This window comes from Lepisosteus platostomus, chromosome 9 (genome assembly GCF_059453375.1).
Source record: "Lepisosteus platostomus isolate fLepPlt1 chromosome 9, fLepPlt1.hap1, whole genome shotgun sequence".
In the NCBI taxonomy this organism is placed as follows: domain Eukaryota; kingdom Metazoa; phylum Chordata; class Actinopteri; order Semionotiformes; family Lepisosteidae; genus Lepisosteus; species Lepisosteus platostomus.
Genome location: NC_142619.1, coordinates 54,144,903 through 54,168,937, shown reverse-complemented (window position 1 = coordinate 54,168,937; position 24,035 = coordinate 54,144,903). Strand labels below are relative to the sequence as shown.

Below are 24,035 nucleotides of genomic sequence, written 5' to 3'. Positions count from 1 at the left end.
CAGAAGAAACCCTGTCTTGTGTCTTTGTATTTTTCAGAGGGGAATTAATGTTTACTTGTTTAAGAATGTTTTTTTACCACAACATGGAATGCTCTGCCAGGGTTCTGCCTGGCTGTACCACGCTGTCGGATGTACAGTATCCTGCCTGACCCAAGCCCGCACACAGATTGGTGCTTTCCAAAGACAGGCCTGTCACGTGCTGTACAGGCTTGGTCCTGATGGTAACTCAGGCCTGGTTCCTGCGCTGGGAGCCTGACACAGGTCGTACCTGGGCACCGTGTGGACTGGAAGGCTGACAGGCGCCGTCTGACCCTTCCTCACCCTGCGTGGTATCGCCTTTCAATGCAGAAAAAGGAAAAGGAAACCGTGAGAAAAAGATTTAAAAACCAGACTTTCTGTGATGGATGATATCAAATGAGGGGGACTGGTGAATACTGTAGGAGCAGCAAATCAAATTCACAGATTCTGATAAAATGGGAGACTGGGCAAACATCTGACAGATGCAGAGCAGGGTTTTACAAGCAGGTAGCAAAAACAAACTATCATTACAAAATTGGTTCCACTGAGATAGGAGAGCATACTTAGAGATAATAACATTGTAACATGGAGTTTATGTTGCAATTAAGAAAGCGAATTACATGCTAGTGAAGAATTGAAAGGATGTTATGTTGAAATTATGCGATGCAACACGTTACAGAAAAGTTATTGCTGCTCTGGAATCAGTCCTGCACTGACAGGCTGAAGGAACTGAACCTGTTCAGCCTTGAACAACAGAAGACTACAAGGGGATCTGATGCAAGTGTTCATAATCCTCAAAGCCACTGACAAGTCAACCCAGTCTTCCTCAGTATTAACAGGGAAGCACAAAGCAGAGGACACAAACAGAACGTGCATTTAAAGCATGGAACAAGCTAGCCACCCTGAGGCTAATACACTGGTTTCTTTCAAGAACTGTAGAAGATCCTTGAATCAATTAACTATTAAATAGTACTAGAACTAATGGCACCCTCTCATCTGTATCCTTTTTGTTATGTTCTTAATCTCTTACCATCAGCAGAGTTTTAAACACAGTCTTGGATTCACATTTATCACATTTCCACCTGCATGAAAGCCCTTAATTGAGGGGATACTTGTAAAACCCAGCTGACCAAAAGGTGCTGTTTTATTCCTTCTGTACAGCTCTCGATAAAGAGCCACTGCAGAGCAAGAACAGGTGTACAGTTTTCCAAGGCCACAAACCACTTTAACAGACGACAAAACCTTCTAACAGTTCTAGGCCAAAAGACACATCTATTAACGAGCAGCACCAGTCAATTATTCAGTTAACAAACTGAGAGGTAGACCAACAGGCAACTGTTGTGACGAGAGAGAAGGAACAGAGCACAAGGTCAGAAGAGCACAGGAGGCAGTATGGGCTGGTGGTTACTCACAGTAAGTAACTAGAAGTTATGCAGAATTAGCAGGATTCTTTTGGTATTGCACTGAACTCACAAGTCGAAACTGTCGAACTGTCGAAACTGTTTGGTTAAAGAACACAGAGCTGGTTTTCGGTTAGTAATCTGCTGTAGCAACAGTGAGCTCTGCCCTCTAGAGCTCTCAGAGGAGGAGAACTTCAGAGGAACTGAATAATCAAGGGAGTGTCTTCAGTCCTACATGGGTAAACACTTGGTCACAGTCCCTGTTTGTTGTGCAGGTTGTCTTACTGTTCCCTGAGCTTTCTGGCACAGTCGCCTCCCACACTGCCTCCTCCTCCCTCCCTCTCTCAGCTCCGACCTCCAGTCCTCACTGCCTCCTCCCTCCCTCTCAGCTCCGACCTCCAGTCCTCACTGCCTCCTCCCTCCCTCTCTCAGCTCCGACCTCCAGTCCTCACTGCCTCCTCCCTCCCTCTCAGCTCCGACCTCCAGTCCTCACTGCCTCCTCCCTCCCTCTCAGCTCCGACCTCCAGTCCTCACTGCCTCCTCCCTCCCTCTCAGCTCCGACCTCCAGTCCTCACTGCCTCCTCCCTCCCTCTCAGCTCCGACCTCCAGTCCTCACTGCCTCCTCCCTCCCTCTCAGCTCCGACCTCCAGTCCTCACTGCCTCCTCCCTCCCTCTCAGCTCCGACCTCCAGTCCTCACTGCCTCCTCCCTCCCTCTCAGCTCCGACCTCCAGTCCTCACTGCCTCCTCCCTCCCTCTCAGCTCCGACCTCCAGTCCTCACTGCCTCCTCCCTCTCTCAGCTCCGACCTCCAGTCCTCACTGCCTCCTCCCTCCCTCTCAGCTCCGACCTCCAGTCCTCACTGCCTCCTCCCTCCCTCTCAGCTCCGACCTCCAGTCCTCACTGCCTCCTCCCTCCCTCTCAGCTCTGACCTCCAGTCCTCACTGCCTCCTCCCTCCCTCTCAGCTCCGACCTCCAGTCCTCACTGCCTCCTCCCTCCCTCTCAGCTCCGACCTCCAGTCCTCACTGCCTCCTCCCTCCCTCTCAGCTCCGACCTCCAGTCCTCACTGCCTCCTCCCTCCCTCTCAGCTCCGACCTCCAGTCCTCACTGCCTCCTCCCTCCCTCTCAGCTCCGACCTCCAGTCCTCACTGCCTCCTCCCTCTCTCAGCTCCGACCTCCAGTCCTCACTGCCTCCTCCTCCCTCTCAGCTCTGACCTCCAGTCCTCACTGCCTCCTCCCTCCCTCTCAGCTCCGACCTCCAGTCCTCACTGCCTCCTCCCTCTCAGCTCCGACCTCCAGTCCTCACTGCCTCCTCCCTCCCTCTCAGCTCCGACCTCCAGTCCTCACTGCCTCCTCCCTCCCTCTCAGCTCCGACCTCCAGTCCTCACTGCCTCCTCCCTCCCTCTCAGCTCCGACCTCCAGTCCTCACTGCCTCCTCCCTCCCTCTCAGCTCTGACCTCCAGTCCTCACTGCCTCCTCCCTCCCTCTCAGCTCTGACCTCCAGTCCTCACTGCCTCCTCCCTCTCTCAGCTCCGACCTCCAGTCCTCACTGCCTCCTCCCTCCCTCTCTCAGCTCTGACCTCCAGTCCTCACTGCCTCCTCCCTCCCTCTCTCAGCTCCGACCTCCAGTCCTCACTGCCTCCTTCCTCCCTCTCTCAGCTCCGACCTCCAGTCCTCACTGCCTCCTCCCTCCCTCTCAGCTCCGACCTCCAGTCCTCACTGCCTCCTCCCTCCCTCTCAGCTCCGACCTCCAGTCCTCACTGCCTCCTCCCTCCCTCTCTCAGCTCCGACCTCCAGTCCTCACTGCCTCCTCCCTCCCTCTCAGCTCCGACCTCCAGTCCTCACTGCCTCCTCCCTCCCTCTCAGCTCTGACCTCCAGTCCTCACTGCCTCCTCCTCCCTCTCAGCTCTGACCTCCAGTCCTCACTGCCTCCTCCCTCTCTCAGCTCCGACCTCCAGTCCTCACTGCCTCCTCCCTCCCTCTCTCAGCTCCGACCTCCAGTCCTCACTGCCTCCTCCTCCCTCTCAGCTCCGACCTCCAGTCCTCACTGCCTCCTCCCTCCCTCTCTCAGCTCCGACCTCCAGTCCTCACTGCCTCCTCCCTCCCTCTCAGCTCCGACCTCCAGTCCTCACTGCCTCCTCCCTCCCTCTCAGCTCTGACCTCCAGTCCTCACTGCCTCCTCCTCCCTCTCAGCTCTGACCTCCAGTCCTCACTGCCTCCTCCCTCTCTCAGCTCCGACCTCCAGTCCTCACTGCCTCCTCCCTCCCTCTCTCAGCTCCGACCTCCAGTCCTCACTGCCTCCTCCCTCTCTCAGCTCCGACCTCCAGTCCTCACTGCCTCCTCCCTCCCTCTCTCAGCTCCGACCTCCCGTCCTCACTGCCTCCTCCCTCCCTCTCAGCTCTGACCTCCAGTCCTCACTGCCTCCTCCCTCCCTCTCAGCTCCGACCTCCAGTCCTCACTGCCTCCTCCTCCCTCTCAGCTCCGACCTCCAGTCCTCACTGCCTCCTCCCTCTCTCAGCTCCGACCTCCAGTCCTCACTGCCTCCTCCCTCCCTCTCTCAGCTCCGACCTCCAGTCCTCACTGCCTCCTCCCTCTCTCAGCTCCGACCTCCAGTCCTCACTGCCTCCTCCCTCCCTCTCAGCTCTGACCTCCAGTCCTCACTGCCTCCTCCCTCCCTCTCTCAGCTCCGACCTCCAGTCCTCACTGCCTCCTCCCTCCCTCTCTCAGCTCCGACCTCCAGTCCTCACTGCCTCCTCCCTCCCTCTCAGCTCCGACCTCCAGTCCTCACTGCCTCCTCCCTCCCTCTCAGCTCCGACCTCCAGTCCTCACTGCCTCCTCCCTCCCTCTCAGCTCCGACCTCCCGTCCTCACTGCCTCCTCCCTCCCTCTCAGCTCCGACCTCCAGTCCTCACTGCCTCCTCCCTCTCTCAGCTCCGACCTCCAGTCCTCACTGCCTCCTCCCTCCCTCTCTCAGCTCCGACCTCCAGTCCTCACTGCCTCCTCCTCCCTCTCTCAGCTCCGACCTCCAGTCCTCACTGCCTCCTTCCTCCCTCTCTCAGCTCCGACCTCCAGTCCTCACTGCCTCCTCCCTCCCTCTCAGCTCCGACCTCCAGTCCTCACTGCCTCCTCCCTCCCTCTCAGCTCTGACCTCCAGTCCTCACTGCCTCCTCCTCCCTCTCAGCTCTGACCTCCAGTCCTCACTGCCTCCTCCCTCTCTCAGCTCCGACCTCCAGTCCTCACTGCCTCCTCCCTCCCTCTCTCAGCTCTGACCTCCAGTCCTCACTGCCTCCTCCCTCCCTCTCTCAGCTCCGACCTCCAGTCCTCACTGCCTCCTCCCTCTCTCAGCTCCGACCTCCAGTCCTCACTGCCTCCTCCCTCCCTCTCTCAGCTCTGACCTCCAGTCCTCACTGCCTCCTCCCTCCCTCTCAGCTCCGACCTCCAGTCCTCACTGCCTCCTCCCTCCCTCTCAGCTCCGACCTCCAGTCCTCACTGCCTCCTCCCTCCCTCTCTCAGCTCCGACCTCCAGTCCTCACTGCCTCCTCCTCCCTCTCAGCTCCGACCTCCAGTCCTCACTGCCTCCTCCCTCCCTCTCAGCTCCGACCTCCAGTCCTCACTGCCTCCTCCCTCCCTCTCTCAGCTCCGACCTCCAGTCCTCACTGCCTCCTCCCTCCCTCTCAGCTCCGACCTCCAGTCCTCACTGCCTCCTCCCTCCCTCTCAGCTCCGACCTCCAGTCCTCACTGCCTCCTCCCTCCCTCTCAGCTCCGACCTCCAGTCCTCACTGCCTCCTCCCTCCCTCTCAGCTCTGACCTCCAGTCCTCACTGCCTCCTCCCTCTCTCAGCTCCGACCTCCAGTCCTCACTGCCTCCTCCCTCCCTCTCTCAGCTCCGACCTCCAGTCCTCACTGCCTCCTCCTCCCTCTCAGCTCCGACCTCCAGTCCTCACTGCCTCCTCCCTCCCTCTCTCAGCTCCGACCTCCAGTCCTCACTGCCTCCTCCCTCCCTCTCAGCTCCGACCTCCAGTCCTCACTGCCTCCTCCCTCCCTCTCAGCTCTGACCTCCAGTCCTCACTGCCTCCTCCTCCCTCTCAGCTCTGACCTCCAGTCCTCACTGCCTCCTCCCTCTCTCAGCTCCGACCTCCAGTCCTCACTGCCTCCTCCCTCCCTCTCTCAGCTCCGACCTCCAGTCCTCACTGCCTCCTCCCTCTCTCAGCTCCGACCTCCAGTCCTCACTGCCTCCTCCCTCCCTCTCTCAGCTCCGACCTCCCGTCCTCACTGCCTCCTCCCTCCCTCTCAGCTCTGACCTCCAGTCCTCACTGCCTCCTCCCTCCCTCTCAGCTCCGACCTCCAGTCCTCACTGCCTCCTCCTCCCTCTCAGCTCCGACCTCCAGTCCTCACTGCCTCCTCCCTCTCTCAGCTCCGACCTCCAGTCCTCACTGCCTCCTCCCTCCCTCTCTCAGCTCCGACCTCCAGTCCTCACTGCCTCCTCCCTCTCTCAGCTCCGACCTCCAGTCCTCACTGCCTCCTCCCTCCCTCTCAGCTCTGACCTCCAGTCCTCACTGCCTCCTCCCTCCCTCTCTCAGCTCCGACCTCCAGTCCTCACTGCCTCCTCCCTCCCTCTCTCAGCTCCGACCTCCAGTCCTCACTGCCTCCTCCCTCCCTCTCAGCTCCGACCTCCAGTCCTCACTGCCTCCTCCCTCCCTCTCAGCTCCGACCTCCAGTCCTCACTGCCTCCTCCCTCCCTCTCAGCTCCGACCTCCCGTCCTCACTGCCTCCTCCCTCCCTCTCAGCTCCGACCTCCAGTCCTCACTGCCTCCTCCCTCTCTCAGCTCCGACCTCCAGTCCTCACTGCCTCCTCCCTCCCTCTCTCAGCTCCGACCTCCAGTCCTCACTGCCTCCTCCTCCCTCTCTCAGCTCCGACCTCCAGTCCTCACTGCCTCCTTCCTCCCTCTCTCAGCTCCGACCTCCAGTCCTCACTGCCTCCTCCCTCCCTCTCAGCTCCGACCTCCAGTCCTCACTGCCTCCTCCCTCCCTCTCAGCTCTGACCTCCAGTCCTCACTGCCTCCTCCTCCCTCTCAGCTCTGACCTCCAGTCCTCACTGCCTCCTCCCTCTCTCAGCTCCGACCTCCAGTCCTCACTGCCTCCTCCCTCCCTCTCTCAGCTCTGACCTCCAGTCCTCACTGCCTCCTCCCTCCCTCTCTCAGCTCCGACCTCCAGTCCTCACTGCCTCCTCCCTCTCTCAGCTCCGACCTCCAGTCCTCACTGCCTCCTCCCTCCCTCTCTCAGCTCTGACCTCCAGTCCTCACTGCCTCCTCCCTCCCTCTCAGCTCCGACCTCCAGTCCTCACTGCCTCCTCCCTCCCTCTCTCAGCTCCGACCTCCAGTCCTCACTGCCTCCTCCCTCCCTCTCAGCTCCGACCTCCAGTCCTCACTGCCTCCTCCCTCCCTCTCAGCTCCGACCTCCAGTCCTCACTGCCTCCTCCCTCCCTCTCTCAGCTCCGACCTCCAGTCCTCACTGCCTCCTCCTCCCTCTCAGCTCCGACCTCCAGTCCTCACTGCCTCCTCCCTCCCTCTCAGCTCCGACCTCCAGTCCTCACTGCCTCCTCCTCCCTCTCAGCTCCGACCTCCAGTCCTCACTGCCTCCTCCCTCCCTCTCAGCTCCGACCTCCAGTCCTCACTGCCTCCTCCCTCCCTCTCAGCTCTGACCTCCAGTCCTCACTGCCTCCTCCCTCTCTCAGCTCCGACCTCCAGTCCACACTGCCTCCTCCCTCCCTCTCAGCTCCGACCTCCAGTCCTCACTGCCTCCTCCCTCCCTCTCAGCTCCGACCTCCAGTCCTCACTGCCTCCTCCCTCCCTCTCTCAGCTCCGACCTCCAGTCCTCACTGCCTCCTCCCTCCCTCTCAGCTCCGACCTCCAGTCCTCACTGCCTCCTCCCTCTCTCAGCTCCGACCTCCAGTCCTCACTGCCTCCTCCCTCCCTCAGCTCCGACCTCCCGTCCTCACTGCCTCCTCCCTCCCTCTCAGCTCCAACCTCCAGTCCTCACTGCCTCCTCCCTCCCTCTCTCAGCTCCGACCTCCAGTCCTCACTGCCTCCTCCCTCCCTCTCAGCTCTGACCTCCAGTCCTCACTGCCTCCTCCTCCCTCTCAGCTCCGACCTCCAGTCCTCACTGCCTCCTCCCTCCCTCTCAGCTCTGACCTCCAGTCCTCACTGCCTCCTCCTCCCTCTCAGCTCCGACCTCCAGTCCTCACTGCCTCCTCCCTCCCTCTCAGCTCCGACCTCCAGTCCTCACTGCCTCCTCCCTCCCTCTCAGCTCCGACCTCCAGTCCTCACTGCCTCCTCCCTCCCTCTCAGCTCCGACCTCCAGTCCTCACTGCCTCCTCCCTCCCTCTCAGCTCCGACCTCCAGTCCTCACTGCCTCCTCCCTCCCTCTCAGCTCCGACCTCCAGTCCTCACTGCCTCCTCCCTCCCTCTCAGCTCTGACCTCCAGTCCTCACTGCCTCCTCCCTCCCTCTCAGCTCCGACCTCCAGTCCTCACTGCCTCCTCCCTCCCTCTCAGCTCCGACCTCCAGTCCTCACTGCCTCCTCCCTCCCTCTCTCAGCTCCGACCTCCAGTCCTCACTGCCTCCTCCTCCCTCTCAGCTCCGACCTCCAGTCCTCACTGCCTCCTCCCTCCCTCTCAGCTCCGACCTCCAGTCCTCACTGCCTCCTCCCTCCCTCTCTCAGCTCCGACCTCCAGTCCTCACTGCCTCCTCCCTCCCTCTCAGCTCCGACCTCCAGTCCTCACTGCCTCCTCCCTCCCTCTCAGCTCCGACCTCCAGTCCTCACTGCCTCCTCCCTCCCTCTCTCAGCTCCGACCTCCAGTCCTCACTGCCTCCTCCCTCCCTCTCAGCTCCGACCTCCAGTCCTCACTGCCTCCTCCCTCCCTCTCAGCTCCGACCTCCAGTCCTCACTGCCTCCTCCCTCCCTCTCAGCTCTGACCTCCAGTCCTCACTGCCTCCTCCCTCCCTCTCAGCTCCGACCTCCAGTCCTCACTGCCTCCTCCTCCCTCTCTCAGCTCCGACCTCCAGTCCTCACTGCCTCCTCCTCCCTCTCTCAGCTCCGACCTCCAGTCCTCACTGCCTCCTCCTCCCTCTCTCAGCTCTGACCTCCAGTCCTCACTGCCTCCTCCCTCTCAGCTCCGACCTCCAGTCCTCACTGCCTCCTCCCTCCCTCTCAGCTCCGACCTCCAGTCCTCACTGCCTCCTCCTCCCTCTCTCAGCTCTGACCTCCAGTCCTCACTGCCTCCTCCCTCTCAGCTCCGACCTCCAGTCCTCACTGCCTCCTCCCTCCCTCTCAGCTCCGACCTCCAGTCCTCACTGCCTCCTCCCTCCCTCTCAGCTCCGACCTCCAGTCCTCACTGCCTCCTCCTCCCTCTCTCAGCTCCGACCTCCAGTCCTCACTGCCTCCTCCCTCCCTCTCTCAGCTCTGACCTCCAGTCCTCACTGCCTCCTCCTCCCTCTCAGCTCCGACCTCCAGTCCTCACTGCCTCCTCCCTCCCTCTCTCAGCTCTGACCTCCAGTCCTCACTGCCTCCTCCCTCCCTCTCAGCTCCGACCTCCAGTCCTCACTGCCTCCTCCCTCCCTCTCAGCTCCGACCTCCAGTCCTCACTGCCTCCTCCCTCCCTCTCAGCTCCGACCTCCAGTCCTCACTGCCTCCTCCCTCTCAGCTCCGACCTCCAGTCCTCACTGCCTCCTCCTCCCTCTCAGCTCCGACCTCCAGTCCTCACTGCCTCCTCCTCCCTCTCAGCTCCGACCTCCAGTCCTCACTGCCTCCTCCCTCCCTCTCTCAGCTCCGACCTCCAGTCCTCACTGCCTCCTCCCTCCCTCTCAGCTCCGACCTCCAGTCCTCACTGCCTCCTCCCTCTCTCAGCTCCGACCTCCAGTCCTCACTGCCTCCTCCCTCCCTCTCAGCTCTGACCTCCAGTCCTCACTGCCTCCTCCCTCCCTCCCTCCCTCTCAGCTCCGACCTCCAGTCCTCACTGCCTCCTCCCTCCCTCTCAGCTCCGACCTCCAGTCCTCACTGCCTCCTCCTCCCTCTCTCAGCTCCGACCTCCAGTCCTCACTGCCTCCTCCCTCTCTCAGCTCTGACCTCCAGTCCTCACTGCCTCCTCCCTCCCTCTCAGCTCCGACCTCCAGTCCTCACTGCCTCCTCCCTCCCTCTCAGCTCTGACCTCCAGTCCTCACTGCCTCCTCCTCCCTCCCTCTCAGCTCCGACCTCCAGTCCTCACTGCCTCCTCCCTCTCTCAGCTCTGACCTCCAGTCCTCACTGCCTCCTCCCTCCCTCTCAGCTCCGACCTCCAGTCCTCACTGCCTCCTCCTCCCTCTCAGCTCCGACCTCCAGTCCTCACTGCCTCCTCCCTCCCTCTCAGCTCTGACCTCCAGTCCTCACTGCCTCCTCCCTCCCTCTCAGCTCCGACCTCCAGTCCTCACTGCCTCCTCCCTCCCTCTCAGCTCCGACCTCCAGTCCTCACTGCCTCCTCCTCCCTCCCTCTCAGCTCCGACCTCCAGTCCTCACTGCCTCCTCCCTCTCTCAGCTCCGACCTCCAGTCCTCACTGCCTCCTCCCTCCCTCTCAGCTCCGACCTCCAGTCCTCACTGCCTCCTCCCTCCCTCCCTCCCTCTCAGCTCCGACCTCCAGTCCTCACTGCCTCCTCCCTCTCTCAGCTCCGACCTCCAGTCCTCACTGCCTCCTCCCTCCCTCTCAGCTCCGACCTCCAGTCCACACTGCCTCCTCCCTCCCTCTCAGCTCTGACCTCCAGTCCTCACTGCCTCCTCCCTCCCTCTCAGCTCTGACCTCCAGTCCTCACTGCCTCCTCCTCCCTCTCTCAGCTCCGACCTCCAGTCCTCACTGCCTCCTCCTCCCTCTCTCAGCTCCGACCTCCAGTCCTCACTGCCTCCTCCCTCCCTCTCAGCTCCGACCTCCAGTCCTCACTGCCTCCTCCCTCCCTCTCAGCTCTGACCTCCAGTCCTCACTGCCTCCTCCCTCCCTCTCAGCTCCGACCTCCAGTCCTCACTGCCTCCTCCTCCCTCTCTCAGCTCCGACCTCCAGTCCTCACTGCCTCCTCCTCCCTCTCAGCTCCGACCTCCAGTCCACACTGCCTCCTCCCTCCCTCTCAGCTCCGACCTCCAGTCCTCACTGCCTCCTCCTCCCTCTCAGCTCTGACCTCCAGTCCTCACTGCCTCCTCCCTCCCTCTCAGCTCCGACCTCCAGTCCTCACTGCCTCCTCCCTCCCTCTCTCAGCTCTGACCTCCAGTCCTCACTGCCTCCTCCCTCCCTCCCTCTCAGCTCCGACCTCCAGTCCTCACTGCCTCCTCCTCCCTCTCTCAGCTCCGACCTCCAGTCCTCACTGCCTCCTCCCTCCCTCTCAGCTCCGACCTCCAGTCCTCACTGCCTCCTCCTCCCTCTCAGCTCCGACCTCCAGTCCTCACTGCCTCCTCCCTCCCTCTCAGCTCCGACCTCCAGTCCTCACTGCCTCCTCCCTCCCTCTCAGCTCTGACCTCCAGTCCTCACTGCCTCCTCCCTCCCTCTCTCAGCTCCGACCTCCAGTCCTCACTGCCTCCTCCCTCCCTCTCAGCTCCGACCTCCAGTCCTCACTGCCTCCTCCCTCTCTCAGCTCCGACCTCCAGTCCTCACTGCCTCCTCCCTCCCTCTCTCAGCTCCGACCTCCAGTCCTCACTGCCTCCTCCTCCCTCCCTCTCAGCTCCGACCTCCAGTCCTCACTGCCTCCTCCCTCCCTCTCAGCTCCGACCTCCAGTCCTCACTGCCTCCTCCCTCCCTCCCTCCCTCTCAGCTCCGACCTCCAGTCCTCACTGCCTCCTCCCTCTCTCAGCTCCGACCTCCAGTCCTCACTGCCTCCTCCTCCCTCTCAGCTCCGACCTCCAGTCCTCACTGCCTCCTCCCTCCCTCTCAGCTCTGACCTCCAGTCCTCACTGCCTCCTCCCTCCCTCTCAGCTCTGACCTCCAGTCCTCACTGCCTCCTCCCTCTCTCAGCTCCGACCTCCAGTCCACACTGCCTCCTCCCTCCCTCTCAGCTCCGACCTCCAGTCCTCACTGCCTCCTCCCTCCCTCTCAGCTCCGACCTCCAGTCCTCACTGCCTCCTCCCTCCCTCTCAGCTCCGACCTCCAGTCCTCACTGCCTCCTCCTCCCTCTCAGCTCTGACCTCCAGTCCTCACTGCCTCCTCCCTCCCTCTCAGCTCCGACCTCCAGTCCTCACTGCCTCCTCCCTCCCTCTCAGCTCTGACCTCCAGTCCTCACTGCCTCCTCCCTCCCTCTCAGCTCCGACCTCCAGTCCTCACTGCCTCCTCCCTCCCTCTCAGCTCTATACAGGAAATATTTTTCCCCAATTCCAATCTTCACTATCTTGAAACCTGCCAGCAAGCTTCCTTTCTGCATGGAGGAAGAACTCGTCGCTTTGTATGTAAAACGCTTTACATACATCTGATTTACCTGATTAAAATAAGAGAACAGATGAGAGAACTGACAATGAGCTGCTGAATAAAATGTGTCTGACACGCATCCCTACCTGTTGCTGCAGCGATCTGATCTCCTTGGCGCAAATCAGGCCTTTGTTCACTCATAGACTTGACTGGATCCTGAAAGAAAGAGATTCCCATCGTCTGAAACACCGGCACTGGACAAGAGCAGGTCTGCGGTTCTCTGACAAGGCAAACCTAATGTGTCTGGGTCTTAGCCTTGTCTGACCTTTCAGCCTTGGGCTGTCAACCTTAGTCCTGTGAGGTCAAGAGACACCTCATTTTTTACGCATTTGATTATGTAAAACAAAATACTTCACTCTTCGCCGGGAACCAATAGCAGTTCGGGTCAAGAATTTGTTTTTAATGTTATTATCATGTTCAACTGTTTTAATATGGCATTTAGTTTAGTGAAAGGCAGACCCATTGTGGGTGGCCATCAAATCACCAATCTCTAAAGACCTGGAAAAGTTTACAAATTGTGATCAATTAAGCAGGTGGTCTGTTGAATTGAATAATTTAGAGACAACATGGGATTAGGGATTCCACTATTTAAACACAATATTCCCTTGATTTAGCAATAATTAACACGTGTTGCCAATCTACAGGACCTGGCTAGCTGTAAGACTAACAGGACTGGGGCTCTCTAGGAGGGTTCCTGTCGATCCCAAATTCTTTCCTCTGCCTTACTGTAACGCTGCAGCTACTTCAATCCAGTTAATTTTTTATATTTTGTGTGCTGCCTCCCACACTCTGCAAATACAATGAAAATGAACCTCCATAATCCACACTATTGTAACGTTAATTACACTGTTGCATCCTCACGCCTGTGAGTACAGTGTACAGTACAATACCCCCCTACATAATGCCCTGCTGTAACTCCCGTTCATTCATTCCTTTATTGAAGTCCGCGGCGAAATGAGTACCTTCTATAGCTGATCACTTCCCAACTAACCATGCTCCCAAGAACACAGGACAGCAGAACAGAGCCTTGTCAGCCAGCCCCCGTTACAAGGAGCTGTGAGAGGATTAGAAACTCCGTGGCCAGACAGGCTGGAGGACGCAGAGGCATTATCCTCTGTATCGGCCTGTCTGGCACAGCGGTCACTCTGTCTCGCCCTTGGCTGAGGTTCAGGGCACGCGTGTCCCCCAGGCGGACCCAGACGGGTAAAGACGTCTGACACTCTCTGTGCTGCGTCTGCACAACGGCGACACACTCCTCCAGACAGCAGCTCTGTCGTAAGTTACCCGCACCCCTAGTCCGCAGGAAGCCACAGACAGGGAAGGAGAGAGGCAAGTGTACATGTGTGTGGGCATCAGCACACAGACATGGAAACAGGAGTCCAGTCGCACGGCAGTCGGACCTCAATCAGGATTCATAAGCTGGAGGCCCTCATTCAAATAGTGCTGATGTATAAATGCATAGATGTACATGCATTTTCCATCAGAAATGATATATGCACTTCTAGATTAGAACACAACTCACATCTGCACGCTTAAAACAGTCACACGCTTTTTATATCCAGCATCCCTGAAATCCTGAACTGGCTCAAAGTGCCGTGGAATGGGAGTGTGACACCTGTCACTTGCATGGGCAAGCTTGTCACTTCGCCTCCTTCCTAGTGGGAGTGTGTGGATGGGGGGCAGAGGGCTGGGTCTTAAAACGTGAGTATGTGCCAAATAGGGAGAGAGGTACTGTAGCTCCTACACTTTGCAAATACAATGAAAATGAACCTCCATAATACACATTACAGTAGCGTTAATTACACTGCTGTACCCTCACTTCTGAGTGTACGAGCAGAACCAGCACTGGGGTGTATGGAGATATCCGAGTTATGCCGAAGATGCCTTAGGGCTGCATAGAATTTGCTTCTGCGTGTCCTCAGGTCTCGCCTTATCATACTCAGCACCGATTCAGAAATTGTTCTTTTAAGTGTTGCGCACTTCTGCATCCATTCTGATGCCACCTTTTGCATTCAAGCCTTTTTTTGTTAGCATGTTCTTCCAACGCTAATATCCCTATGTGATACAATCCCTCCCCTGGCCAGACTATCGTGTCACATGGTGCCAAAAACAATATCAAAATAACAACCTTTTCACTCACAGTGAAGCAGCTGAGGGTTATGCCTTTAAGTTAGCTCATTTTCACCCAGGGCTTTAGCAAACCAGGACTGGGTTAAAAAGCGCCTATAAATCAGAGGTCACCAAGTTCTTGGGGGGCCTGGCATCTTCTGAGTTTTGTTGCAACTAAGCTCTCAGTCACGGTTTGTCTGATTATTTACCTGCATTATCATACCATTTCTAACCAGGCTCTGGGGTGATTTCTAGGTAACAGGACAAAGTGAATGTCTCATGTAAATGACCTCAAAATAAATGGCACTGATGTGAAATTTAGAATATAATATAATATCATTTGAGAACTTGACATGTTTGCTAGCTAAAGCCAAATCTATTTGGCAAATCTAGACCATTAACAGGGCAGCACGGCAGTGCAAGGATTAGCTGATTTCAATTCTTGGAGTGCCGTTTGCACTTTTTCCTCGTGTTCATGTGGGCTTCCTTCAGGTTCACCGACTCCTGGGTGAGCGGGCCCTGGTGCGAGCGAGTCTTTCTGTCTGGGTGCGCCTGTCCTGTCCAGGGTGTATCCTGCCCCGCGCCATGACTCTGAGCTGGACAAGAGGTTACTGAAAGCGATGTGATCATGTAGATCATTTTTACAAACCCTAACAGAGCGTAAGAGTTTCCCAGCTTACAGCAATGTGCGTTTGTGTGCTTTTCCGCCTGCTTCAGTGTGACAGTGGGAGTTTAAGGTTTTGTTTACTAGAAGCTGCAGATCAGGATAATCTGATCGGCCTCCTCTGAGTTTGTCTCAGCTAATTTCACAAGGTCTGAAGTATTTGAAGTGACAGCGAGTCCTTCCATGATGATACTGACCCTCCCCACCTCTCCCTGCGTGTGAACACTAACTCTCTCTGGATACTTTTGCACCTCACCCTGTTTAACTCACACCCACACAGTGGGGGAAAAAAAAAAAGACTGTAATAGACTCCACACCCCTCTCCACCCCCAGATCCGGATCTGCAGCCAGGAAGCTTAAGTTGGGCACCGTCACAAAGCGCTTTAATCGTGCTTTTTAAAGTTCTGCTCCCCTGAGAACATGGCCTTCCATTCAATTTAACACAGTGCTCCTGAATTCAGTGTAAACTCCGCACCCAGGTCTCGCTGACTTTCTCCCTCCAATCCTGCTTCCAGGTCCCTTGGTTCCAATGAGCAGGCCATGCAGGAAGTTGATTCGGAGTATAAGGCAGGAGAGGTACCCAGCATGGGGGAAAAACACTCCTAGAGCAGCTGGGACTGGCACGCTCCAGTGGTACCGGCTCTGCTGGAGCTCGGCTGGCATGGCAGAGGAGATGGGTCAGAGAGCTGGGCTGTGCCAGCTCTCCTGGGCAGGACGCTCTGCTGACCTGCAGACCTGCTGCATGCATCAACACCAATACTGTCGCAGCAACGGGCTTAAACACTCGGAAATAGCAGCGGGCCTGTAGCCTGGAGTCGGGGGGGGTGACTTGTGGGGAGATTACTGGGATTGTTCCAGAGAGAGGGCCTGGGCGTGAGGAAACAGGGTGAGACAGGGTGACATGTTTCTGCACACATCGCAGGGAGATTAGAGAGAGGAGTCAGGGGGCGGGCGGCTTCCCTCGAGAGGGGATCCCTGCCCTGTTGGTGAGCGAATTAGATGAGGACTGGGTGTGGGTGGACTGCCTGTGTCCTCGCTTAGCTTTAGGAAACTGCAATGCATGAAAGGCAACGAAAGGCGAACGTGGGATAGCCACAGTACTTTAAAAGGAGTACTCAGCTGCTTGCTCGAACTTGCGCAGCACTCAGTTGACAAGCTTAAATATATCCCGGAGAGAATGCTTATTTTAAATTCATGTTTAAACTGGACAATCTGCCTGAAATGCTATTAAGAAGGGCCAAAGCAACAAACTTCTGATTCATAACAGAGTTTGCTAACCTTCTCATTTACAAACCTGAAAAATGCATCAGAGGACATGTATTTTTATCTTTTAAATGCCCCCCCCCCCCGTTAGCTACCTACATCTGCAGGTTACACTAAGACTCTACTGGAGTAGAACTCCACATCCCTTCAGACCACGTTAAACCACAGCAAGTCCCTCTGCTGTGAACAACCTGGTAACTGCTGCCTCTAATCCCTCCCAATCTGGGGTTTAAGGTTTTTACTTGCAGATTAAGATGCTTCTTATTAACACTTCAGTGAAGGCTGTGCAGTAATAGAAGTTTAGAGGGGTGAGAACAATTCAGTGACTCCCTCCTAGCTCTCAGCTTCCCTGACACCTTAAAAGGACAATGAGAAGCTGAGACAGTACATCACCCGGCGCTTTCAACGTTGTGACAGCCATGCAACTGCTAGATTTTGCTCAAATAAGTACAAAAAGGAACTCCCTACTGTAGATCTGTCCATCAATTTACTTACTACCTACTAAATTATTTGTCTGATGCTTTTATCCAAAGCGACTTACGTTTGCACCCATTTATATAGCTGGGTATTACAACAGCAGCGTTTGTAGCACAGCAGATTTGAACCCGCAACCTTATTTACGAGTCCAGGACACTAACCACTGCTCCACACTGCTGCCCTAAACTATCAAGCGTGGATACGGGCGAGTGTGCCTATAAGGCAGGCAGTGTGTTGTGCAAATGCACAGCTGAGCCCTGCCTCTATGGGGATTCAATCAGATTCGTTCGCAGGCTCTGAGCCGTTATCTACTTATGAGTTAAGCTACTGCAGATCAGTGTCCCTCTCGGCATTACCGCTTCCCAACTGTGTGCACGTGTTGGGGCATTATACCCGAGAGCTCGGGTTTGCTAACCAGCACATTCAGGCATCACAATCGGCAAAAACTCCGTTTTACCTGCTGTAAGCAAAAGCACTAGGAAGTCGGCCTCAGCAAGTACAGAATTCTTTCAAATTCAAAGAACCTTATTGGCACGAATAACGTTACAGCCTGAGGAACAGGCAGTGAGCCTGCCTCACAAGGTTATATGCGATATACGTAAATGTCCAATAATTCGTTTCTACTGTAAAGGCCGTGTTAATCATACAGTGTCTTGAAAAAGTATTCAGCCCCCAAAACATTTTTCACATTTTGTTGCTACAGATTCTGAAACTGAAATAAACTGAAGCAGGATTTTATGGTGCTGATCCATAAAGTATTGCATACTATGTTAAAAACAAACCCTTTCCACAACTGACTTAAAATGAAAAACAGAAACGATTACATTGATAATGGACTCATGCAATACATGACCTCAAAAGTCACACAATTTGTTGATTGCCCCCACTATGTGTAAGAAATGAGTAGATCACCTGTTATCAATTCTTTTGTAAATATAAATACCTCTCTCTGTGAGGTCCTACAGCATGGCAGACTTTCCCCCCAAAAAAAAAGTCTTGAAAATGAAGATGAAAGAGCATTCCAAACAAGCCAGAGATTACATGATTACAGGGAGGCGCAAATCTCGGGAAGGGCAGCATTGCTGAGACCCTCCCTCGGAGCTCAGTGCAGCCCCTTGTACAGGAGTGGAAGAAGTATGAAACTACAGCCACACGGTGGCTCTGTGGCTCAGGATCTGCGCCTGTGGCTGGAAGGCTGCCGGTTCAAATCCCGCGGCCGGCAGAGGAATCCTACTCTGTTGGGCCCCTGAGCCCTTCACCCCAGCTGCTCCAGGGGTGCTGTATAAATGGCTGACCCTGTGCTCTGACCCCCAGCTTCTCTCCCTGTCGGTGTGTCTCTGGGGTATGCGAAAGGACAAATTCCTAATTCAAGAAACTGTAAGTGGCCAATAAGGCGATGTTATCTTAGATCAGACTTGTCCCCCTAAACGTAGCTGCTGGACAAAGGCGCTTATCAGAGAAGCTACTGTGACATTGAACGATGGAAGATAATGGACACCAGGCTTTCCACAAAAAGGGCCTCTATGGAAGGGTTGCAGGGAAGAACCCCTGGCTGAAAAAAAACATATCCTTGCCCGCAAGGAGTTTACAAAACGCCACACAGAAGATACTGCAAAGACGGAAGCGAAACTTTCTTTAGTATACATGCTAAGCGGTACGCATGACGCGAATCAAACACTGCCCAACAGCCAGGTGACACCATCCCCACGGCGAGGTATGGGGGGGGCGGCAGTGTGTTACTGGGATGCTTTTCAGCAGCAGGGACTGGCAACCTCGTCTGGAACGAAGGGAAGATGACTGGTGGACATCACAGACAGATACAGGACCAAAGGCTGCTACACTGGGACAAAAAGTTCAAACTGGGGAGGAAGTCTGTCTTTCAACAGGACAGTGATCCAAAGTGCGCTGCAAGAGCAACACTGCAGAGGCTTAGAATGATGTCCTTGAGTGACCCAGTCCTGACCTTAATCCCGCTGGAAATCTTCGGCAACACCGCCATCGCCGCTCCTGAACTAACCCGACCCATCCTGAACAACTTTGCGAGGAGGAATGGACAAATATCGCTCCATCTCCGTGTGCAAAGTTAACGGAGGATTCTCCAAAAAGCAATAGCAGCCAGAGGCGTTTCAACTGAGAATTGACCAAGGAGGATGAATACTTATTCTAGTTCAGTTTTTTAGTTTTTCTTAATTTATGGTTACTATTATCTTTCTTTTTTTTGGGGGGGGGGGGGGGACTCTGACTGAGAAGATGAATGTGTGACTCACAGATAAAAATTCCCATTCGAAAAAAATCTAATTCCAGGCTGTAAGATTCTTCAGTGTGAAAAAAGGGATGGGGGCTGAATACTTTTTTCAAGGCACTGTACTGTATATGCTTTGGCAACACTGTAATTAATTGGTATTCAGCCCTTTGAATTGAACTGAATTGATATTCTTCTAACACTGTATTGCAATGGGTGTTCTTAACTCTCCGAAAGGCAATGTGATTTGGTTATTGGTAATGTGTATCATCCAGGTGGATTCTGCACACTGGTGGTGGTGGAGGAGAGTCCCCATTACCTGTAAAGCGCTTTGAGTGGAGTGTCCAGAAAAGCGCTATATAAGTATAAGCAATTATTGTTATTTTAATTCTTATTTTTTGTTTTACCCAAGTGCAGCACATGCATGGTTCTTCCAGTGTGTACTAATCTTATCACCATGATATTAATTGATCTTGTTGCAAAGACTTAAGAACACAAGAACGCTTAGAGATGAAAGCCAATCAGCCAATCCGGACTCCCTCCCGGCCCCAAACCCCGCCCTCTGCTCACCTGCCAGGTGATGATTTGCTCCTCCAGCTGTTGGATCCTTGCAGCTGACTCCTCCCCCTCTGCAATGCTCTTGTGCAGTTGTCCTGAAACAAGAGAGTAACTCTGATCAGCACTGGAGAGGATCAGAATTTAAAAAGTGAAATGATGACCTATTTCCCCCATGCTCCCTAAGTGCAGGTGGGAGTCCAAATAAAATCCTGCAGAGACTCCGATTGCCTTTGAGAGCTCTTTTTCAGAAGTAAGCCTCTATGGATCTTCCAGCCTCCTCCCCTCAAGTCAGTACAAACCCATGCAAACTACAGCGCACATTCCCCTACACCATGAACCATTCCAATGTTACAGGGATGCACACTGAGTGATGACTAATAAGGCCTCTCATCAATTATTACGACCATGACTTCCTTCAGAAAATATACACATGTAGGTGAATTCCACTGCCACCATAAGGAACTTAACCTATAACAACTCCCATTGTGTCAAATCTAAATACAGTAGAGTCACGGTTATCCAACCTAAACGGGACCTTTAGTGTGTCAGATAATGCAGAAACTGAGTAGACAAATCATAGATAAATGGAAGCACAGTGTAAGTATGAAATCTGGTTTATTAATCTACTACAAGACTAAAATAACAGAGTACAGAGTTATTGTTAGTTATTATTTAAAAAATGAGTGATTGGAATCTGTTTCCCGGATGTGCTTCTCTTCCCTGTGGCAAAGTGACATCAGTAGCAGTTGCCTCCTCTTGTTGTTCAACGTAAGCTAGTGCCGCTTCGAAAATACAATAGGAAAAATAATAATCATGCGCGCGAAATCAGCAAGCGAAGCTACGTCAATGGCAGTACGCGATAGCGCAGCATCGCTGCAAAATATTATGCACGCACACGCATAGCGTATGGTATATACTGTACACAATGGTGATTGGCCATGACGGATAAGCGCAAGTCAGATAAGCGCGTCTCTGCTGTACCCTCTGTCTTTATTCCAAGCAGAGGCCTTAGGAACAGGGAAATAGACAAACAAGGTGGTCCCAGTCCCTCAAGACCACTCTGTTTGTACTCTGAAAATGATCAATCCCCAGAGAGCAAGTGGAATGATCCAATTTCCCCACACTGATTTCGGACATGCGGTATGAATATCAGACCTCTCGGTGAGCATCTGCATAAGGCCCTACTAAATGATGCTGCCGAGTCCATGCTTCTTGTGCTGTTGGGAATTTGTGCTTGATTTCTGGTCAGAGGTGTGACATCTCCAGACTCAGAGCAGACTAGATTTGCCCCGAGGGCCTTGTGATGGGTGAGTGCCCTCAGAGCTCCTTACTGTGACTCACCTTGCAGAGCCTCCAGAGACTGCGCTAGCTCAGAGCAGCGAGCCTCGCTCTCCCGCTTCTCTTCGCTCAGACTGCTCAGCTTTGTTTCCAGAGCTCGGAGCGCCCCCTGCAGGGCCGACAAACACTGCCCCGGGTCGGAAGGCAGGGAAGGGCCCTCTCCCTTCTCTTCCTCCCTCTCTTCTGGAGGTAGACCTGTCAGAGTGCAAAGGCCCCCCCACAGCTCGGCCAGGGCCTTCCTCTGCAGCCTTGCCTCGACTCTCTCCCTCTCGGCTGCTTCCAGTCTTCCTGCAAGATCGGAGTGATCCTTCTCCCCGTCAGCCTCCTCTGCCTCACCATCCTTCCTCTCCAGAGCTGCTTCTCTCCCTCTTTCTGCCATCTCTAGCCTCTCTCTCAAGTCAGTAAGTTCTGCCTCCCTCCTGGAAGCCTCGTCTCTCTCTCTCCTCACAGCCTCGTCTCTCTCTCCTTCTGCTGCCTCCAGTTTCTCAGAGAGGGAGACCAGCTCTGCCTCCCTCCTGGCAGCCTCGTCTCTCTCTCCTTCTGCTGCCTCCAGTTTCTCAGAGAGGGAGACCAGCTCTGCCTCCCTCCTGACAGCCTCGTCTCTCTCTCTCTTCACAGCCTCGTCTCTCTCTCCTTCTGCTGCCTCCAGTTTCTCAGAGAGGGAGACCAGCTCTGCCTCCCTCCTGACAGCCTCGTCTCTCTCTCCTTGTGCTGCCTCCAGTTTCTCAGAGAGGGAGACCAGCTCTGCCTCCCTCCTGGCAGCCTCGTCTCTCTCTCTCCTCACAGCCTCGTCTCTCTCTCCTTCTGCTGCCTCCAGTTTCTCAGAGAGGGAGACCAGCTCTGCCTCCCTCCTGGCAGCCTCGCCCCTCTCTCTCCTCACAGCCTCGTCCCTCTCTCTTTCTGCTGCCTCCAGCCTCTCCCTGAGGAAGGATATCTCTGCTGCCTCCTCTTCCTCTCTCTTAGCCGTCTCAGCTCGCTCTCCCTCTGCTGCCTCCAGCCTCCCTCTCAGTTCAGCCAGCTGCGCCTCTGCCTTGGCAGCCTCGTCCGCCCAGCGCTGCTGCTGCTCCTCCCGCTGCCTCCCGGCCTCCGCCAGCTCTGCCTCCATTTGTCTGAACTGTGCAGTCAGGATCTACAGGCAGAAAAGGGGGAGGCGGGATGAAGACAACAGCTCAGCACTGGGTCAGACGTCACGTGCTCCCGTCCCTCTCCGTTTGCAAGCTTCGGTCCACACAAGCGTCTTTTCCTTCTACTTATCAAACGGTTCAGTCCGTCCGTCTCTCAACATCGGTCCCACTGTTAACCTGACCGTTCCTCAACACGCTGTACCTGTTTCTGCTGGTCGGCGCTGAGGATCTCCTGCTGCAGCACCTCCAGCACCTGGGAGCGGGAGCGCAGGGACTCCTCCAGCTCCTCGGTGCGGCGCTGGGCGGCGCGCAGGGCCTGCTGCAGCTCGGAGTCGGTCTGGGCCTGGCTCCGCGCGGCCGCTCTCAGCAGCTCCTCCTCGTGTCTCTGCACCTGCTCCTGGAAGCGCGCGTCCTTCTCGCACACCACCGCCTGGAGCACACGCAGCTGAGGAAGAGAGCAGCGCGCGCACATTCAACACCCCGTACGGGACAGGGCAATACTAAAGTGCAGGGCAATAATCAAGCAGGACAGTGCTGCCGTCTGACAACTCTTAGGTCCAGGGTTCAATTCCAGACCAGGGTGCCTTATGTGTGAAGCCTGCCTGCTCTCCAACAGTTTGCTCCAGTTTTCTCTGGGTGCTCCTGTTTCTCCCCACCTTCCAAAGACGGTTAGCTGGCATCCCTTTACTTGCTTTGTGCAAACGTGAGTGTACTCTCTGACAGTATCCCACCCCACATCATCCCTCCAGGATAGGGTCCAGATTGCCAAAACCCTTATCAGGGATTAGCATATTTCTGATGATGGACGGAAGCAATAGAGGAATAGCCATGCACCTCAAAGGGACTCCCAATAAAAATGTAGCAGAGCAGCAGCACTTCAATAAAAGTGGTACTTGGGTTTTCAAAACAAATCGTGCAAAGCTGGGCCCGAACTCCTCCCAATTCCTTACCTGCTCAGCATGTGACTCCTCCTTTTCACGCAGGCGCTGCTCAGACACCTCGAGCTGCTCCCGGAGGGTCCTGCTCACAGACTCCTCCTCCTGGAGGCGGAGCCGAAGCTGCTGCAGCTCCTCCTCCAGCCCCGGGGCCAGGGAGAGAGAGACATCAGGACTCTGAAGAAGAGAGGAGAGGGAGGATTAGGAAACAAAACTGGCATGGTTGATAGCCAAGAAAAAAGGACACCAGTGGAAAAAGGGAGAAACATCCCTTCCCTAGAAGGATGAGATTTTGTCGTGCCCCCGGAGAACAGAATTCAGTAAGATGCAGCGTGTCTTCTGAACTTACACAGCCCTCACAAGACTTACCAAGTGACATCATTCCAGCAGCCATATCACCCTGCAACTCACAACTGGCAACCCACTGAAGCTAAGCAGGTGTGAGCCTGGTCAGTACCTGGATGGGAGACCTCCTGGGAAAAACTAAGGTTGCTGCTGGAAGAGGTGTTAGTGGGGCCAGCAGGGGGTGCTCACCCTGTGGTCCATGTGGGTCCTAATGCCCCAGTATAGTGACGGGGATACTGTACTGTAAACAGGCGCCGTCCTTCGGATGAGACGTAAAACCGAGGTCCTGACTCTCTGTGGTCATTAAAAATCCCAGGGCGCTTCTCGAAAAGAGTAGGGGTGTAACCCCAGTGTCCTGGCCAAATTTCCAATTGGCCCTTACCAATCATGGCCTCCTAATACTCCCCCTCTATGAATTGGCTACATTACTCTGCTCTCCTCCCCACTGATAGCTGATGTGTGGTGAGCGTTCTGGCGCACTATGGCTGCCGTCGCATCATCCAGGTGGATGCTACACATTGGTGGTGGTGGAGGGGAGTCCCCATTACCTGTAAAGCTCTTTGAGTGGAGTGTCCAGAAAAGGGCTATATAAGTGTAAGCAATTATTATTATTATTATTATTCCAGAGTTCCAACCACACTGACAGATCAGAGGCTCTAAATGGCATCTGCATGCCCTGAAGACAACACCCCAGCAGTGTGAATCCCCCCCCCCCCCCGCACACACATTTGTGTCTTTATCTTTAGACAGTCCGCTATCTTTGTGGGACATCCTATAGACTCTCATTCTATTGTCATTTACTCCACACAAGGTGGAAACAAACCCTAAACAAATATTTCTGACACTTCCAGCCATTTAGTTTATTAAAAAGAGACCCCTACATATTGTGCCCACACTGTCTGTGGGGCAGTAGTTACTACCTGTGTTGGAACAGTGGCTCAAACAGGACGGCGAAAATGGCAATTTATTCTCTGATGTTTAGTTTTGCTCTCTAATTTGCACTTCCCAACCCAAGCACTGTGCTCTCACACACAGCTCCTCTCACAGCAGCTATATATAAAACAGAACAAAATTCATTATAAGAGGCAATTAGAT

At 55.2% G+C, this 24,035-nt stretch overlaps 1 protein-coding gene across 2 annotated transcripts in view; it reads right to left on the bottom strand.

The window, feature by feature from the left end:
* Positions 1-24,035, bottom strand: part of golgb1 (golgin B1) — a 47,017-nt gene that overhangs the window by 15,577 nt on the left and 7,405 nt on the right. For both annotated transcript variants that reach the window (XM_088645621.1, XM_088645622.1), the window contains exons 5-10: positions 22,611-22,772; positions 21,863-22,105; positions 20,540-21,665; positions 19,211-19,293; positions 11,972-12,041; positions 269-336 (exon numbers count right to left, since the gene is read on the bottom strand). In XM_088645621.1, coding sequence (XP_088501747.1) covers positions 269-336; positions 11,972-12,041; positions 19,211-19,293; positions 20,540-21,665; positions 21,863-22,105; positions 22,611-22,772 — 1,752 coding nt within the window. The remainder of the gene's footprint in view (positions 1-268; positions 337-11,971; positions 12,042-19,210; positions 19,294-20,539; positions 21,666-21,862; positions 22,106-22,610; positions 22,773-24,035) is intronic.